Genomic DNA, 18,136 nt, shown 5'->3' on the forward strand with positions numbered 1-18,136 from the left:
ACGCCATCCACAGTCAGCTTACAAAGGTCTGCAAATGGTAAAGCTTATGCTAAGGTAATGCTCAACGAAGCGAGATTGTGTTGGCGCAAAGCTAATGCTATGCAGTGCTTGGTGGAGTTTATGTTGAGCAAACGCTAGCCTAGGCATGGGTGGTGTTTGCGCTAAGCTAATGCTAAGCTAATGCTAGGGTAATCATAAACTAGGCTAGGTCGAAGTTTGAAAAACAGATAATGCTAGGCTAGGTTGGGTGGAGTTGGTCCGGGTTGACACAGCAGCTTTGAGTCCCTGATAAACATTTTTCCAGCAGTGTGCCAGAGGTAGCTAAGGCATCTAATTAACAGGAGAGCTGCCAGCTCAGCAATCTGCCACCCAGCTCCTGTGTTACACAACTCTTTGCCCGTTGGTCCTGCTGCCAGTAGGTCCATACCCCGGCCACACACACACATACACACACACACACACACCGAGGACTGGAGAAAAGACTTGTCCTATACGGGCTCTATGGCTGAATATTTGTGGAGGGGCAGCTGGAGTCTGGGGAGAGGAAGTTACAGTAAAGAGACTTGCTATACCGAGCACAAGCAGAATGCCCCTTCTCAGCCAATCAGGTTGCGTGGCAGGAGCAGCCCGTTGTATGGAACACCATGTGATCACAATGACTGGCGTTGTCTGTGTATCCTCACAGGCTGCACGGGTAGAAACCTTAGCTCCTGGAAGCATGTCTATGTCATATTGAGAGTCATATTGAGAGTCAGTTGGCTGAGCGGTGAGGGAATCGGGCTAGTAATCCGAAGGTTGCCAGTTTGATTCCCGGTCATGCCAACTGACGTTGTGTCCTTGGGCAAGGCACTTCACCCTACTTGCCTCGGGGGAATGTCCCCGTATTTACTGTAAGTCGCTCTGGATAAGAGCGTCTGCTAAATGTAAATTACATTAAATGTAAATGTAAATGTCTGCCTATAGAAAGGGCTAGGCTCCCATTCATCCCCTGCTCTCTTCCCTCTCTCCTCCCTCTCTCCTTCCTCTATCTTCCATCTCTCCTCCCACTCTCCTCCCTCTCTCCTCCCTCTCTCCTCCCTCTCCTCCCTCTCTCCTCCCTCTCTCCCTCCTCCTCCCTCTCTCCTCCCTCTCTCCTCCCTGTCTCCTCCCTCTATCCTCCCTCTCCTCCCTCTCTCCTTCCTCTATCCTCCATCTCTCCTCCATCTCTCCTCCTCTCTCCTCCCTCTCCTCCCTCTCCTCCCTCTCCCCTCCCTCTCCTCCTTCTCCTCCCTCTCTCCTCCCTCTCTCCTTCCTCTATTCCCTCTCTCCTCCCTCTCTCCCTCCAGTCTATTCTCTGCTCTCCTCTGTTCTGGCGTCCTCTGTATTCTGCCAGTGTTGTATAATGCCTCTCCCCAGTGCAGGCAACAGGCAGGTCTCTCTGTATTCCTGTTGCATCGCTCTGCTGCCGGACTGCGGTGTGTGTGTGTGTGCCCGTGTGTGTGTCAGCTTGTGTTTTTGCGAGCAAGGGTTTATGAGACAGTGTGTTATGCGCGCAAGGGCACGTTTGCCTGTGTGTGTGTGTGTGCGTGTGTGTCAGCCTCAGCCTTGCAGTCCTCTGTTGCCATGGCAACGCCGGGCACATGGCTCAGGCAGCTCCGTGGCCAAGTGCTGGCAGAGTCGTGCTGCAGGAAGCCTCTGTCTCACTGTGGTGGAGGAACACACACACACACACAGATGCCTCTATTTCTTACTGTTATTGAAGGGTTAGGGTTAGGGTTAGGGTTAGGGTTAGGATTTGCATACACAAGCCAATGTCTCGTCTCGATTAGTGACTGACTGACAGGCACGCACACGCACACACAGAGAGAGAGAGAGAGACACAGTCAGACCACAACCACACATGATCTTGGATGTAGAGGAAAACAGAGAAAAGACAGAAATACAGGCAACCATAGACGGCGATACGTCCCTGTGGTTGAAAGTCCCGTCAGTCAGACCAGACACACTGTAGGCATGGTTTCACTGTATTGGCTCGTTTTAAAGGAGGCCTCAGTGATCCTAATTAGGGGAGCTCGGGAGTTTGAAAAGAGCCTTTTGATGCCTCAGGTACAAACTGTTTCCTGCTCTTCCCTGTGGAAATGACTTAATCCCCTGTTTGCTGCGACCCTGCCAGAACTCTGGCCAGGATGACCAGGACACACTGCTCTCTGCTCTGGAGTCTCGTCCAACTGTCTGGACGCCTCAACTTAGCCGCCGCGCACACTGTACGGTTTTGTCGGCAGTCTACCCGAACGGAGCCCGGGGCTAAATGGACGCTTGTCTTTCAGTTCCTGAGTGATTTCGATGGCCGGTGTTCAGGATGAGGAAGCGGCCAAGTCTATCTCGTGTTTTGAGCCTCGCTAGCAGAGGTAGCACTATGTCCAGCATGCATATTTCATCACACTGTATGTGCCCCTACAGTCACACGGAGGGGCTTTCACTTCTCCATTAGGCTGTGGGATATGCACACTCGCAACAAACGTGCACGTGTGCACACACACACGCACACACAGGAAAGGCAACTTTTTTTTGTCAGGTCCGGCTCTTTCAATGGCCTTCCTCATGTGCTGTTGTGACATTCACAGATGTTTGAGTACAAACGGGGAGGGGAGTGCAAGGAGAGTGTGTTCTCCTCAGACACAGACGCCATGTTGCTCCGAGGCCTGACGTAGCCCAAGCCTGCCTGCCTGCCTGCTGTTCAGTGATACTAATCCGCTTGCTGTCTTTGTCTCTCCAGGTTGTCCGTCGTTCGGGGAAGCAGACGTTCCGGAAGAAGGTGTTCAGGTGAGGCCTTCCCCCCCCCCCCCCTCCCCCCCCGGGGTGTTTCCGAAGCGTGGTGCATAGGTCATGTTCTAGAACCGCCGCGAGAACGTTCGGAAACACTATGTTCAGGTTCCACTTGGAGAGCACGTGAACCTTGTACTCGCCCCGGGTGACACCATCTGTCTGGGCCGCTGGAGTCCCAGGCAGCCGGACCAGAGGGAAACCTGAGTGGTGTGTTCGTCTCCAACACCCCTCCCTCTCTCTTTCTCTGGCTCGGCATGTCTCTCCTTCTCTCTCCTCTCTCTCTCTCTCTCCCCTCTCTCTCTACCCCCTGTGTCTCTCCCTCCTCTCTCTTTCTCTCTCTTTTTCTCTCTCTCTCAACCCCCCCACTCCCCTCTCCCTGGCTGGGCTCTGGGCTGTGGCCTTTGTCTCTCTGCTCTGTTCAGTAGGATTTACAGTCGAGTGAGTGACCCAGGACAGCCAGTACCTGAGGCGCAGGCAGGGTACAGGTGGCCAGGTGTGCCAGACAGGCTTAGCCCTCCTTGTCTTCATCTGGGCCAGGTCTGACACTGTACCTGACAGCCCAGCTGTGGAAAGAGAACACAGGAGGGAACTCTTGTGATCTGTACCTGCCTTATCTGGCTATTTCCTCATCCTCCATCTTTGTTGACGGCCATAGACAAGCTAAGCTGCTCTGCTCAGGAGTATTGTGTCGGTGAGCTGATAAAAAGACTCATTGTGCTCCCTCTGAGCTTGCAGAAACTCAGTGGTTGCTGGGTGTGTGTGTGTGCGTGTGTGGGAGGGTTAAGTTAGAGCGAGCTAGGTACATAGGTTTCCACCCACGCAGGTTTGTGGTAGATACCATGCTGGTTGTGGAAATACCACTCCTGGGCAGGTTATATAAACATGTGACACAGTAATGGCCGCCCATGTAACGGAGGCTCACATTGACTGACGGGGAACGAAGCCTCTCTGAAACGGTCGTTTCTGCTCTTCGATGTCCAGGCATCCGTGTATGTCGGTACCGTCCCAGTGACTGGACACGCGTGTTCACCTCTGACCCCCCCCAACCCTCCCCTTCTGATTGGAGGAGAGGTCAGAGGGTGTCGAGGGTTGCATGTTCCTGTGGAGAAGTGCCTCTTTAAGGGGACTCGTACAGGAAGTCCAATAGCACCACTGTTGCTAGGCAGCAGAGGAGCAAGCGGGTAGGGAGGGAGGCAGGGGGCGGAGGAGATGGGGGGGGGGGGCGGGGGGGTTCCGTAAGTGAGCCACAGAGGGTGTCGCCATGGTGATTTGGCATCAGAGTGTTGCGGTCGGAGACCTGGGTTCGGGGATAGGAAGGAGAGAGAAAAGAGAAGAGTGAGAGTGAGAGTGAGAGTGAGAGAGAGAGAGAGAGAGAGAGAGAGAGAGAGAGAGAGAGAGAGAGAGAGAGAGAGAGAGAGAGGGAGGGAAGGAAGGACAGAGAGCAGAGGGGGAGAAAAAGAGAAGGAAGAGGAGCGAGAGGATGGGAAGGGAGAGGCTAGTCCCTCTACTCTCTCACACACATACACACACAGGATACTTCTTAAATGCCTCCACACAACCATTGTCTTTAGCAGTGACACCATTTAGCTGGCCCAACGCTGGCCCAATGCTCTGTCACAGACCCGCTGCTAGCCTAGTTGCTAGCCTAGCTGCTAGCCTAGCTTCTATCTTAGCTGCTATCCTAGTCGTCGTTGGTGGAGAGAAAAGCAGTTTAACATGACAAGGTTTCTTCAAGCCCTCCTTCGTTTAACTGTTTGTATCTCTGGAGAACCTTGATGTACTGTTGGCGCAAGATGTGTGTTTGTGTGTGTCTATTATGTGTACGCGTGTGTGAGTTTGATTATTTAGGGGCCTTGTTCTCAGCCCACATCCTGTTCAGCACCCTCTGCCCACAAGAACACACTCAAGCAGCAGGCCACACTCATCCTCCCCCCCTCCCTTTCTCTCTGACACCTCTCACACACACACCACACACATTCACACTCAACACTCGCACAGCAGTAGGCCCCTGTATGCATCATCACTCACACACAGACACGCTCATTTTCCTTCTTGCTAACACACACACACCCCTGTGCCCTGTGGATTTGCAGAATGTGGGGCTGTCAGGGCAGAAGCGCGTGGAGCTCTAGTGCTGGTGCAGAGCCAGCACCCCCCCCCCCCCCCCCCCTCCCTCCATATCTCTGGGGTCAGATCAGAACCAGATTGGCCCCCACGCATGCCTTTGAATGGTGGGGCTCAGGCAAGCGCTTTAAAAGGAAGCTCAAGTCTGGTTCCCATTTCATCCTCTGACCCCCCCACACGCACACACAGTTACTCTGTATCTCTCTGCTCCCACTCTCTTTCTTTCTTTCTCTCTCTAAATCTCTCTTTCTGTATCTCTCTCTCCCCCTAACTCTTTCCCACACACACACACACAGCTGTCATCTGGCTTTTTAAGTTCTGGACTGCATTTCTCCAGCTGGAGCTGGTTTAGGACTTTCCCATTGCAGACTGTGTGCCGTTCGGATTCTCACACACACATATGCACTTGCACACACATGTATGCACGCAGTCATGCTTATACTCTGGGTCTGTGCCGTCTGCATTTCCCCTCAAATTGAAAACACGCTCGATATAATACCCATACTCAGTATGTTAGCTCTCCGGAAAGTACACGCAAAAAATACTGTTCCTCTCTCTCTCTCTCTCTCTCTCTCTCTCTCTCTCTCTCTCTCTCTCTCTCTCTCTCTCTTTATCTCTCTCACACACACACACCCTGTGTGTTAGCAGTCTGCAGGGGGAGAAAGCGGAGGAGAAAAAAGGAAAGGAGAGAAAGAGAGGGGGAAAAAAAGAAGTAAAGGGAAGCATCTCTTAGCAACCACAGGACAGTAATTACTGAAGCAGCAGCTGGGAGCAAAGCAGATTTCCGCTGTGCGTTAAAACACTGGCGTGGGCTACTTTACACACAGCACTGACTAACCAGCACCAGCAGCCTCCTCCACACAGGGAGAGGGAGAGAGGAAGAAAGCGAGATGGAAGGGGAGAAGGAGGATTAAAGAAGGACTCGTTCTTGCCTTGATGAGAGCAGGATGTGTGTGAGAAAAAGTGTAGTACGTGTGTGTACTTGTGTGTGTGTGTGTGGGGGTGTACTTGTGCGTGCACGTGTGTGCCTGCTTGCCTTGCCTGCATGCTGGCATGTGTGCAGATGGGAGCCCCTCGCTCGTGTGAGTGCTGAAATGTGCTTGCCATCATCAGAACCTCAACATAAGGCTCTGTGATCCTGGGCTCCCCGACCCCCCCACCCCACCCACCCCTCCCTCATATCATCCCACTCTTTTCTCCCCTACTCTCCTCTCTTTCTCTTTTTCCTTCTGGCCTGGACCCTGGGGCTCGGTCAATGGTTGTCATATTTCTGTCAAGTGCACACAAGGTGATCTGTGGTGTTCATGTGCACTACACCAAGCCCTGGCATCTTAACCCAGCTGCCTCCTCAGTCTTCATTCTCCTCACTGATTAGAGTCTAGCCTATGCTGGAATGTTCCAGAAGGGATGCATTTGAACTGGAGCCTTCATGGACAGTCACCTTGTTTGTCAATGACAGAATCTCCTCTTGTGAGACGCTGTTTAGCCAAAGAGGAGGGAATGTTCTACTCTCTGAGGACCCGAATTCCTTCATTCGGCACTCAACGTCGAGTTAGAAGCGGTTCAGTGTTTGTCTGGCAGGCCCATGTTTGTAGATGTATGCACCAATAAAAATCCCTGTGGGAACACATGCGAGAGAGAGAGAGAGAAAGAGTGAGCGAGAGAGAAAGAGTGAGCGAGAGAGAGAGAGAGAGAGAGAGAGAGAGAGAGAGAGAGAGAGAGAGAGAGAGAGAGAGAGAGAGAGAGAGAGACTGAGTTCTGAACAGAAGGGGTTTGAGTCATCAGCCTCACAGCCTGGGTCCACCAGAGATGAGCTGAGGCCTCCACCTGGTGGTCAGATAGAAAGCTACATGCTACGACATCAGGAAACTATCAGCCTTGGCAAATGCAACCCAGTGACTCAGGATAGGCAGAGACTTCCAAACGAGAGATATAATATACTTTTCTAATTACTTTAGGACATCATGAACAAAATGCATTTAAAAATGACTAAATTAATTCGATTGGTTTAAGATCACTGGGAACCAAGCTGTGTGGTGTCATGTGTCAAAGTAGACACATGAGAATCCCTCAGACCGTGGGTGTTTGTGTTCCAGGTGTGTGAGGAGCCCCCCTCAGTCCGCACCCCCCTGAAGGAGCCCTTCTCGCCCCTCGGAGGGGTGGTCTCCACCGAGCCCTTCCGAGGCTGCTATGTCCGCGCCCAGCCTTTCGATGACTTCCCATCCAGCAACCGACGCTACCTGCCCCCACAGGTCAGTGCAGAGCACCCCCCATGGCTACCGGGGTAGAAAAACATTCCCTACGAGTTGAATACCGAACATTCTTCTGCCCTCTGGTACATTCCAGAACTGTCTTTTGATTGGTTTGACTGATGTTTGCGTCTCTCCGTTTGTTTGTCTGTCTCATTTTAAAGCTGTTCTCTATCTTTCTCCCTTCAGGTGTCCTTCAAGTCGACCCGCCACGTGAGTTTCCATATGGACGAGGAGGAGATTGTGCGGATCAACCCCCGAAAGGACGTGCACATCCGGGGCTACGAGGACTACCGTCACCCGGTCATGTGGAAGCAGGATGTGGAGAGAGACGATCCAGACTTCCCCACCGCCTTCCACAAACTAGACAGCAAGAAGTGCGAGTACCTCTTCCCCGAGGGCCCTGGTGGAGAGCCCCACTCTGGCCCTGGCATGGGCATGGGCCCCACCCTGGGGCTGGGGCTGGGCAAAGACTCGTCGTCCTCCATCAAGACGCAGCCCTCGCCGCTGCTCAAGTCCAAGAAGGGACGGCGGCGGCGGGAGGACGGCGAGCGCTCGCGCTGCATCTACTGCCGGGAAATGTTCAACCACGAGGACAACCGCCGGGGCCAGTGCCAGGACGCGCCCGACCCCATCAAGCAGTGCATCTACAAAGTCAGCTGCATGCTGTGCGCCGAGAGCATGCTCTACCACTGCATGTCCGACTCGGAGGGCGACTTCTCGGACCCGTGCTCGTGCGACACGGCCGACGAGCAGTTCTGCCTGCGCTGGCTGGCCCTGGTGGCGTTGTCCTTCATGGCTCCCTGCATGTGCTGCTACCTGCCGCTGCGCGCCTGCCACCACTGCGGGGAGGCGTGCCGCTGCTGCGGGGGCAAGCACAAGGCCGCCGGGTGACCTCCATACCCGGGCCCACACCACCACCCTCCCAGGTGAAGCCCCGGCACAGCTAGCTAAACACAGGAAGCGGATAAAAGCGGAAGAGAAAAGAAGCCGCCAATCCTTTTTTTGTCATTCCCCTCTCCAGATGGGGGTGACATGTTGTTGATCCCAGCTCTGAGGGGCGTCGGGAGATTTGCGTTTGCGTCCGTAGCCACGAGCAACGGAGGACAAACCCTCAGCCTTCGCTAGGCTCACAGGAGGTGTTAAGTTCAGGAGCTTAACGTGAGGAGGAAGAGGCGACACGATTAACAGACTTGGAGATATTACTAAACACACTCACACAGACACATGTACAAAACACACACGTGCTCACACTCGTACATATACAGAAACCAGGCCACCAAGTCAGACTCTGCTATAGGTCATGTGTAACTTTATGAAGGAGTATCGTCTTTTGTACAGGGAGTGAAAACGACACGATTAATCAAAATTTAAAAAAAGAATACAAAACTATTGTCCGTAAAGAAGAAAAAAAAACGTACTTGCTGTTTGAGTATGCTAAAAGGGATATGTTCTTGCTTTTTGTGAATTTGAAGTTGGGTAACAGTGGCCTTTCCTTCTCAACTCAAGCATTTGCTGACAGTTAATGATTAGACAGAGAAAGTGCACTAGACATGGTACCCCCCCCCCCACCCCACCCCACCCTTCTTCTAAGGTAACCTCCTTCTATTCTAATGGTACATTAACCCCTTGAGCGTCCATAAGCTACTTTTTACAGTTCAGAGATGTCGCTGTGTTGTTTTCGCTGTTTATCGAATGAAAAAATAAGTATATAACACCTTATATTTTGCGATGGTACAGTCTGACATAACTTTTGACATTCACTTAGACGTTAGAATGGTTTATTGTATTGGCACCACAATTTAGACTGTTTAATTACATTCTGTGATAAAGGGATCAATTCCATGAGCAGAAGGGAATGACAGGGATAGATTTGCGATCCTCCATCCCCTAAAACACTTTTAAAACAAATAACATGAACGCATCTTAGATTACAGTACCTGAGACAAATATGTCCATGTACTTTACCAGAATTCAATTAGTTTGACTTTTCACATTTGCTTCATGTTAAAACTGGTGTTTTTGTTTAGTTTCACTTTTTTCTTCCTTTTTTGCTCCTGCTAATTTTCTTGTCATTTTGAACGTAAAGCTGAAGTTTTGCTCAACCAGCAAGTTTTTAGTTCAACTTAGGTGAATACGGGGATTTGTACAATATAACCTTTTGTAGAATAATGAGGCACTTAAATTTGACTAGTTCTCAAGGGGAAATAATTCTCCATCTTAGAATCAGTCTGCAATCCGAAATCACCAAGTAAACACAAATTATGATATAAGAAAAGCCCACTTTGAAAGCACTGGTCTGGTCTCCAAGCTTTGGTTCCAGCTCCCTCTCTAAATTCCAAAAGTCCTGTCTGTCTGTCTGTCCTATGTTATGCATTGGTATGGAAGATGAAAACCTGCTGTCATTTTAGAAGGTCACCCTGGGTCCACCGTCTGACCGTGAGCCACACAAGCCCAGTGGAGCGTCAGTGGGTCCACCGTCTGACGGTGAGCCACACAAGCCCAGTGGAGCGTCAGTGGGTCCACCGTCTGACGGTGAGCCACACAAGCCCAGTGGAGTGTCCGTGGGGGCATTGTCTTCCCTGTCTCTTCAGGATGTGGGTGGGTGTTTCTGTATGCACATGCAAGGAGATATACATGGTGTTCTAACTAGACTATCTTTTATTGACTCATAACAATTCTGACAAGATATTCGCCAGAGGTATAATAGGTGGATAGCTAGCCCTGGTCGGACCCCAGTTTAATATTCCCGGAACAACAAAATCAATTGTTCATGACTTAAGTGCGAACACAAAGACTGTGTTTTTCGGAATTGGTATTCAATTCCTGTTCAAAGTAATTACACGAAACGATCACCATTTCTAATTATGGGCTCTATAAAACTACAGCCATGTACTGTTGCCCATAGATATGCATCCCCTCCCCCCTCCATCCACACCTGGAAAACAGGAAGTGACATGCAGCCTGTTCTCCTGGCTGGATGAGAGGCAAGGGGGAAACCACTTCTTCCCAATTCCAGCTCTACTATGCCGGGTCTGTGGCACCAACCCTCATTACTTTCTATGCAAACTATATTTACCATAGGAAACACATAGACCTCTTTCCAGAGTCCCTATAGATAGTGACTGGGACACTTTGACGCTAGCTAGCTTGCTAGGTAGGCAGGAAGGTAGGTAGGTAGGTAGGTAGGTAGGTAGACAATGTACAGCAGGGCTCTCAATTATTTTCAAAAGTTTGGTGTGAGATTACCATACCTGGTAATCTCATACATTTGGGTACAAAAATCCAGGAGACCGGGGGGAGGGGGGATGTTTCTGATTGGCTGGTAGGTGGCATTTAACTCTGTATAACTAGAGACAACTATCAACTTGGCGAAAAACTTCCCTCAGTATGCCTGCGCCTCGTCCATTATTTGTATATAGCGGGACAAGTTTTTCCTTACTTCTCAGCGTGAGAAATACAAGGTGTTGCGTGAGAAATGGTTGAAATGCCTGAGTCTCACGGCGAATGCGTGAAACTTGAGAGCCCTGATGTACAGTAACATGAGCCCAGGTACAGCAGCAAATTCCAAACGCGTGTAAATAAGTAACACTATATTTAAATACTGATCATAATCCCATTTGAACATTAATAGATACAGCTGTATTTATCCCTGCTGTCAGTATATACTGTAGCTTCAATTGACAGCATTATGTACATAGGTCACCTTTTAGTATTATTTCACATTGAAAAGTAGAGGGCGTTTGTGATGGAAATGACTATTGAGCTTTTAATAGAGTTTCTTTCTAGTTTTGTACGGAGGAAGGATGATAGGGCTAACGGTACAGTAGTGACAGTCCACTTATTTTAAAATAAAGTTTGATATATAAAGCTGCTAGATACAATCACTAATTTTATTGTGTTGAGAGAGTATGAGAGAGAGAATCTATGAAAGACTGTTAAAACAATACTTAGTTCTCAGACGGCATAGAACAGTGTGTATGTGTGTGTGTGCGCTTGCTGGTGCGTGCGTATGTGTGTGCATGTGTGTTGGTCCATCTCTATGTAATCTTCTCCTGTTGTAATTGGATTGCCCTGTGCAAGGCAAGCTGAACCAAGGTTTGATGAACTTGATTAAAACTTGCTGGCTGAGATGCAAAATGTATACATTTATACAAGTTTAGAGAGATACTGAAATAACACATTTCATTCTGCATTAACCAGCACAGTGCAACTTGCTGTCGTGTACTGTATTATATATGCAACCTGTCTGTCTGCTTAATTTAATTTAATTGTTTATTTTTTTTACCCGCCAGTTAACTTGGATACATAAGACTTCAGTTTTAACCACTTTGCTGCTAGTCTTTTATCCTCTTTTGATCTCGGAAATTGTGCATATCTGTGGAATGCATACAATGTACATTCTTGACTTTGTCTAGGTGAAAAGAAATGCCTATATAAAAAAAACGTTTTTTCAGTGTATTGTTTAAAGAAAAAAAAGATGACTTCTTTTCACAGCAGTTAAGTGGTTACTTTTCTCCGATGCTTTTGGTGCACTGATGATGTACGTAGGCTTATTTTCATCTTAAAGCGCTTGATGATGTAACATTTGTGATTAGTTATAAATAGTGGAAAACATTTGTGTTTTTTGAAAATTGCAGTATAAATGGTACTCTAATTCTTCTGTAAACACTGCCCGTTCCCTTTCATGCATCTTTTCTTTCAGTTTCTTAGTGCCATCAACTTCACACATCCTGACAACCTCGAAAAAGTGCCTCACGCCCCTCATCGTTTCCATTTAAGACTTAACAGCTCTTGTTCTGGTTGTGTTGGTTTATATACGTCTAGGTATTTCTATCATGGTTTGAGAATACCAAGTATATGATGTAAAATGTATAGTTCAATAACTCATGTCATAGTTGTATTTTCTTTATACAGATGTAGCTTGTTACTTTTCATAAATATATAATGTAAATATGCATACATATGTTTGTAACTGTTTTTATGTTACATCATACACTTGTAATTTGACATATCAAATAACATTATCATAATAAAATGGTGAGTTTTATTACTGTGGTGTTGTGTGTAATTCTTTGTGTTACTACAGGGGTGTTTATTATGTGTGTGCTTGATATCATGATCATCATTAGTCATGTATTTCTAATATATTTCATATAACGGACTTTGTCTGGCACACTGATACCATACTGAATAGAGAGAACTGTGTTTCAATACTTATCTCACATCCAAATGCAGAAATGAAAGGACGACATCTTGTGGTTGTTCGGGCTCTACTGTGACGGAACGTATTGGTTGTTACACACACGGTGGAACCGAAATTAACCACGTTTCTGTACGGAAGCCATTGCCGTTGCATTCTAACTGTTGCAGAAAACATCACACAATGGACAGTTCAGTTTTGCTGTAACTCGTTAAAATGTTAAGTTTACGATCGTATTGACCAGTAATTTAACACTGTTCTGATCTTTGCCACCTCCTCCAATGGAATGTGATATTTTGGATGCGTTGGATCAAATCGGGTAAGTAGACTAGCGTGCATGGCAACCACGGCGATCTTGCCAGCCCATGCCATGCCATGGACATTGTGCTTTTTGCGATGTATTCTCTACGGCGAAGCATGGATATTGAAAGCCAGCTAGCTAGGTATTTAGTCAGACTACGAGATGTACAGATGTATGAATATATACTGATGACTACTAATACCACAAGACCTAGCAATACAGTCGTGCACTGCCCATTCATTCATAATACTGAATGTCACAGCTATGACGGACCACTGCTGGAGGAGGAGGCTCTGGTTAAAGCAGCGGAAGCTGGACTGGCGTCTGCTAAATATGTGAACTTGTGTAGATGGCTAGTTTTCCAACTGAAACCGTTATGCGACCTCGAAGAAGTCATATCGTCTTCGCCAGGTAAGCAAGAAAAGGCAATTCTCTCCCCATTTACACGACAGCTTTTGAACATAAAACAAATGTGTAACATCCATTTTCAATTAGAGGATTCGGATAGCCTGCAGTTTGAAATCAGTGGTTTGCTGAAGGAGTTGAACTGTCCCTATCAAAGTTTGGTCTCAGGGATCCTCCAAAGTGGTCTCCACAATAAGAAGGACTCTCTGAAGCTTTTACGTAAGTTATAACATTGGATCAGAGTTATGAAGTAAAACGATAACTATGTCTACAACCATTTAACTCAGCTGCGCCTTTGTGTATATTGTTTTGGTGTGTCATGCAGTGTTTCTGAGCTCGGAGCTGCAGGCTGCACAGATAGTGAGGAGCACACTCTCCAGAGATGAAGAGCATGAGGATGAAGGGAGTCCAGAACTGAAACACCTTCAGGCCATCTGTGAAACTCTAAACATCCCAGAGCCAAGACAACCAGACACAGCAGTGCTATTCTCCGAAATTGAGAAAAAGGTGAGTAGGAATAGTACACAGACCATTTTAAAGACTGTTGCGGTTTTCATGAAATGTCATTATTGCAAGTAAACATTATAGGACTTATATGACTGATGGGAAAACTGTCGAGAGGCGCAGAAGCAAGAATTCCAATGAACATCGTGCTTATTACAAAAGGCAAATAAACTGGACTTGAACTCGAATAACACCACAACTATCTCCGTGACATGTATTGCTGGCTTTAGACACAGCAGAGATTGACCTTGAGTTGAACTTTTAATCTATGTCTGTGCCTCCAGATAAACACAGTATTGCAAAAGCTTCCCAAGGAGCATGTAGGAGAGCCGGCTATGAAGACTTCCCTCAGCAGTGAACAGTGGGTGAGCAGACCGTCCTACACCGTTGAAATAGGGATGTCATGAGATTGAGATGTAGAGCCCTGCTTGGGTTTCCAGAAACGATGATGGATTTCTGACCATTACCTTCCGCTCCAACAATTTGTGTCCACTCCTGCTGTCCACCGACCCATTCACGCCTGCATGATAGAGTTCCATCCATTTGGTGTCTTCTCTGGCTCCACAGGAGAGGCTGGAGGACGTCAACAAGGCCCTGTCCTCGGAGTACGAGTGTCGCCGGAGGATGCTGATCAAGCGTCTGGATGTGACTGTGCAATCCTTTGGATGGTCCGAGAGAGCCAAGGCAGGTGGAGTCCTGTAACCTCAGCCTGTGTTTTATTTTCTTCTTCTTTCATCCCCTTAGGAAAGCCAATCCAGATAGTTTTACTTCCTGTTCTGCTATCATTGTGTTCCAAGTCCAACCTTAATCCAGCATACCTGATTTTACTAATTAGCTGTCTGACACGCTGAATTGTGTTTGTTACAACTGAGCTTGGAGTGCAAATCTACAGGAGGGTAGATCTCCAGGAGCGGGCCATCAGACTATGCCTGCTTCAGTCTTCCGTTCAGACATAGTAAGGAACAAAACATGTCAGATGTTAAACATTTGTATCTGTGTCCCTGCCTGCTCTGTCAGGAGCGGGTGGACAGCATGGCCAGAGCGTACCAGCCTAAGAGACACACCCTGGCATTGGTGCCGTCGGTGGGCATGGCGGACCTGCTGGCTGCCAGGGAGGACATCTGTAACTTGGTGAAGACCAGCAGTGGCTCCAGCAGGGAGGGAACAGCCTGCGCTGTCAACAAGGTATAGAGCTGCTCTCTGAACACATCGTTGGGACTTCTCATCCTGGGGACAGCCTTTCTGGCATGGAGATGGGAGATGTGGTTTGGTTAAATGTAATTGTTGATGTTGGCATTGTGTTTCTGCTTAAAGCGTATTCATTTCAAGTCAGCTTATTTTTTTTAAATCAGCCCTCCATTTTATAACAGTGATGGCTTATTATAATATATACAAATATTTGGCTTGGGTACCACTGTGGTTGGTCTGACTCATCCTGTATTTAGAGAGTAGGAGGCTAGGTCCCATAAGGATGTCTACATTTTGTCCTGCTGTTCCATGATTCTCTGCCCTCATCCACAGATCCTGATGGGGAGAGTTCCAGACCGAGGAGGCAGGCCCTCTGAGATGAATGCCCCCCGTCCCGAAATGCCTCCATGGCAGAAGAGGCAGGATGGTGGAGGGGGCTGGGGCGGTCGAGGTGGAGGAGGTTGGGGAGGGAGCAAGGGAGGGTGGGGACAAGGAGGAAACCAGAGTGGACATGGAGGAAAGCGTGGACGTTACAAATACTAACTCAGATTTGTTGGTGCTCTTTTGTTGCTCTTTGATTTTTTTGTTTTGAATGGCCAGACAAATCATGAACTGAACTGAATTGGTAAATGTCTTTCAGAGATGTTTTATTATTTTGCTGTTGTGATTGAAATATAGGCATACAGCATGACATGAAATTATATTAATATTTACAATAGCCACTTTGCTGTGAATCAATCATTTTCGAATTAAATTTTTTCTAATTAAATGATTTATGATAAAAGTTGGCACCATCTTAGAATTAAATGTTATGAATTCGTTTGCATTGTGTACTCAGACGGTAGGAATACCCTATTTATTGGCGGCAATGGGCACGGGTTGTACCACAACATCTTAGTATAACACCAATATGTTATTGCAACATAAAAAATAATGATCATAGATCATGAAAACGCAGATGGTAAAGGTTTGAACCAAAGCTGTCAGACCGTCCGCAGGTTGAATCCCTGAAACTTGTCCCCAGGAATGCAGCCACCCAGTGGAATGTTCTTCCGGAGGCAAGGGGAAGTGAGACTAATTAAAACCATAGTCTTTATATATATATATATCTAAGATTAAAACGATCTCCCTGTGAATCAATGATAGGCTGTATTTGGAAGCATGATGGTTCCACATGTGCATTATTATTGCTCCCAAGTTATTATTACGCAACAATGGCCGAGGCTGTAATCACAACAAGTCACATGAAACGTTTATAGCTGAAGACCACCCAGCTGAATAGGCCCACAATCTGTGAACGGCGGTTACAGATGGAATAAGAATAGTTTAACCTGACCCCACACTAGCCTCCTAGGTTTAACAGTTGGTGAACCGTTTATGAGTGATGTTTCACACCCGTGCCCAGAAAGGACTTGAACATCCACGGCCAGCATCTCCTTCACCACTAACGGAAGATTTTACCAAGGACACAATAGGAGAAGTGTGGGAGGACGACGGTCAAGAGCTTGTCACTGCTCCAACCAGCCTCCGACGCCCTCAACATCCTAAATCCGCTGTCGTTTCACGGGAGAACACCATCGCGCAAAGACGAGTGTATCAGGGCTCTCACTATCAGCAGGACCAGGGAGACGCCAGCGTGACAAATAATCTTAAATATGGCACCGTGGATGACGTCGCTAATTCTCGCCGGTATATTAAACATAACATGAAGACTGACACAAGAGAGAAAGCAGAACTCATCTACATAAACAACTTGTACAGAGAAGAGAATGCTGAGCTACAAATGGCCGAGGAGTTGGCCGAGGAGAAGTCGGAAGCTCTGCGTAAAGAGAACATGGAATTTAGGAGGCAAATCAGACGCCTGAAGAAGTCAAGGGAGGACTCGGAACCCTCGGAACCCCTGAAGGAGAAGATCAAGTGCGTGCGTGCAGGACTTGAGGAGCAGAGCAGGACAGTCGCGCAGCAGGACGCGCAACTGGCACAACTAGGAGACCAGAGGGAGATCCTCAGGGACGAGATTAAAAACCTAAAAGCCGATCTATCTCTCGACAAAACACAAATTAAACAAGACGAATGCAAAATACGGAACATGAACTGTAGCGTCAGCACGCTCCAATACCAGGTTGAGCTGGCCAGACATGCTTTCACTCAGGAGAACCGACAGATGAGAAACAAAGAGTTGGCAATCGAAGAGCTGCAGTTGTTCGTCGCGGAGTGCTCAGCCTGCGAACAGGCATGTAAAGGGAAACTGGAAGATCTGATGGGTCAGATTGCCATCGTCAAAAACGTAAAAGGAATGGGGGTGGGAGATGCATTGGGCGGTTTCTTTGAGTGCAGAAAGGACTCTTCTCTAGCCGAGGAACTGGTGGGAACAAGCGCCCTCATCGGAGAAAAGAGAAAAACTGAGGTGACACAAGGCTCTTCTCGTGATTGCCTTCATTCCTGGCTGTGGACGTTGAGAAATCTAATCGGGTTACCGGGGCTGGTCCACCACGCAGGGATGTTGGCCCTGGGCGTCATGATGGCTTTCTGCCTGATGGTTGTCTGTTTGCCCGCCTGTCCTGGTGTTCACGGGCCTCAATGTTCAGAGTTAATCCAGACGGCAGTAAAAAAACTTATTGAGCCATATTGCTCAATTAGTTATTTGGCTGCCACTCTCCACTGAACTAATTGCCCCGTTTACTAGTCCTTCTGAGTGTTTCCGTATTTTACCATGCAAACAGTAGCTCTTGATTCATTCATCCAAGCCAGTGACTTAAGAGACATTTAGTGTGGTTATTAAACATTGCTAAAATGCAGTAATTACATATTTTGCGGTCTTGGTGTTGGAATGTGTACGTGCCATGTTATTTCCCAATTTCCCGATGGGTGGCAGTATAAACACACTAAGCATGGATATCTCATTCTAGAGGGCTTTAACTTCCCTCACGTTTTCCTGAAGCCAAACCTTCAACAATGTTATCAGCAGATACGTAGCCTACCGGAGCAATGCAATACCACCTTTGCTCGTCGGATTACATTTTACAATCTCAAAAGAGTTTAAAACTGATCATTTTAAATAGGCTACACCGTGACAGATTTTGCCAAATGGGTCACTCACCAAAATACTATTATGTAATCATTCCACTTTATGACTCGCATAATCTGATGAAAGGCATTATTTAAAAAAAGAAATAAAAGTGTAACGGAATCGAAATTGTAGGCCTATACGTTCAAAAAATGGGCCTTCGAAACCCTGGGCCAGAGAGCTGTTCAGTGAACGTCCACACTATTCCACGATTGTGATCAATTACATCAAGTAAAAAATGGTCAGGTCCAACACATTTAAGTGAAACAAAAACTAGGAAAAAAAGACTA

At 47.6% G+C, this 18,136-nt stretch overlaps 2 protein-coding genes across 2 annotated transcripts in view; both read left to right on the top strand.

Moving 5' to 3' along the window:
* Positions 1 to 12,228, top strand: part of spred1 (sprouty related EVH1 domain containing 1) — a 24,347-nt gene extending 12,119 nt beyond the window's left edge. Inside the window, exons 3-6 of the mRNA XM_062469540.1 lie at positions 2,153 to 2,243; positions 2,756 to 2,802; positions 7,026 to 7,181; positions 7,368 to 12,228. Coding sequence (XP_062325524.1) covers positions 2,153 to 2,243; positions 2,756 to 2,802; positions 7,026 to 7,181; positions 7,368 to 8,072 — 999 coding nt within the window. The 3' untranslated portion in view covers positions 8,073 to 12,228. The remainder of the gene's footprint in view (positions 1 to 2,152; positions 2,244 to 2,755; positions 2,803 to 7,025; positions 7,182 to 7,367) is intronic.
* A 288-nt stretch (positions 12,229 to 12,516) lies between these two features.
* Positions 12,517 to 15,561, top strand: fam98b (family with sequence similarity 98 member B). Its single transcript, XM_062468928.1, has 8 exons — positions 12,517 to 12,700; positions 12,945 to 13,093; positions 13,178 to 13,306; positions 13,413 to 13,594; positions 13,876 to 13,956; positions 14,159 to 14,275; positions 14,609 to 14,776; positions 15,113 to 15,561. Exons 1-8 carry the CDS (start codon positions 12,663 to 12,665, stop codon positions 15,320 to 15,322), a joined length of 1,074 nt encoding a protein of 357 aa, XP_062324912.1. The 5' UTR covers positions 12,517 to 12,662; the 3' UTR covers positions 15,323 to 15,561.
* The last annotated feature ends 2,575 nt before the right edge of the window (positions 15,562 to 18,136 follow it).

The sequence above is a fragment of the Osmerus eperlanus genome, chromosome 9, assembly GCF_963692335.1.
Source record: "Osmerus eperlanus chromosome 9, fOsmEpe2.1, whole genome shotgun sequence".
NCBI classification, from domain to species: domain Eukaryota; kingdom Metazoa; phylum Chordata; class Actinopteri; order Osmeriformes; family Osmeridae; genus Osmerus; species Osmerus eperlanus.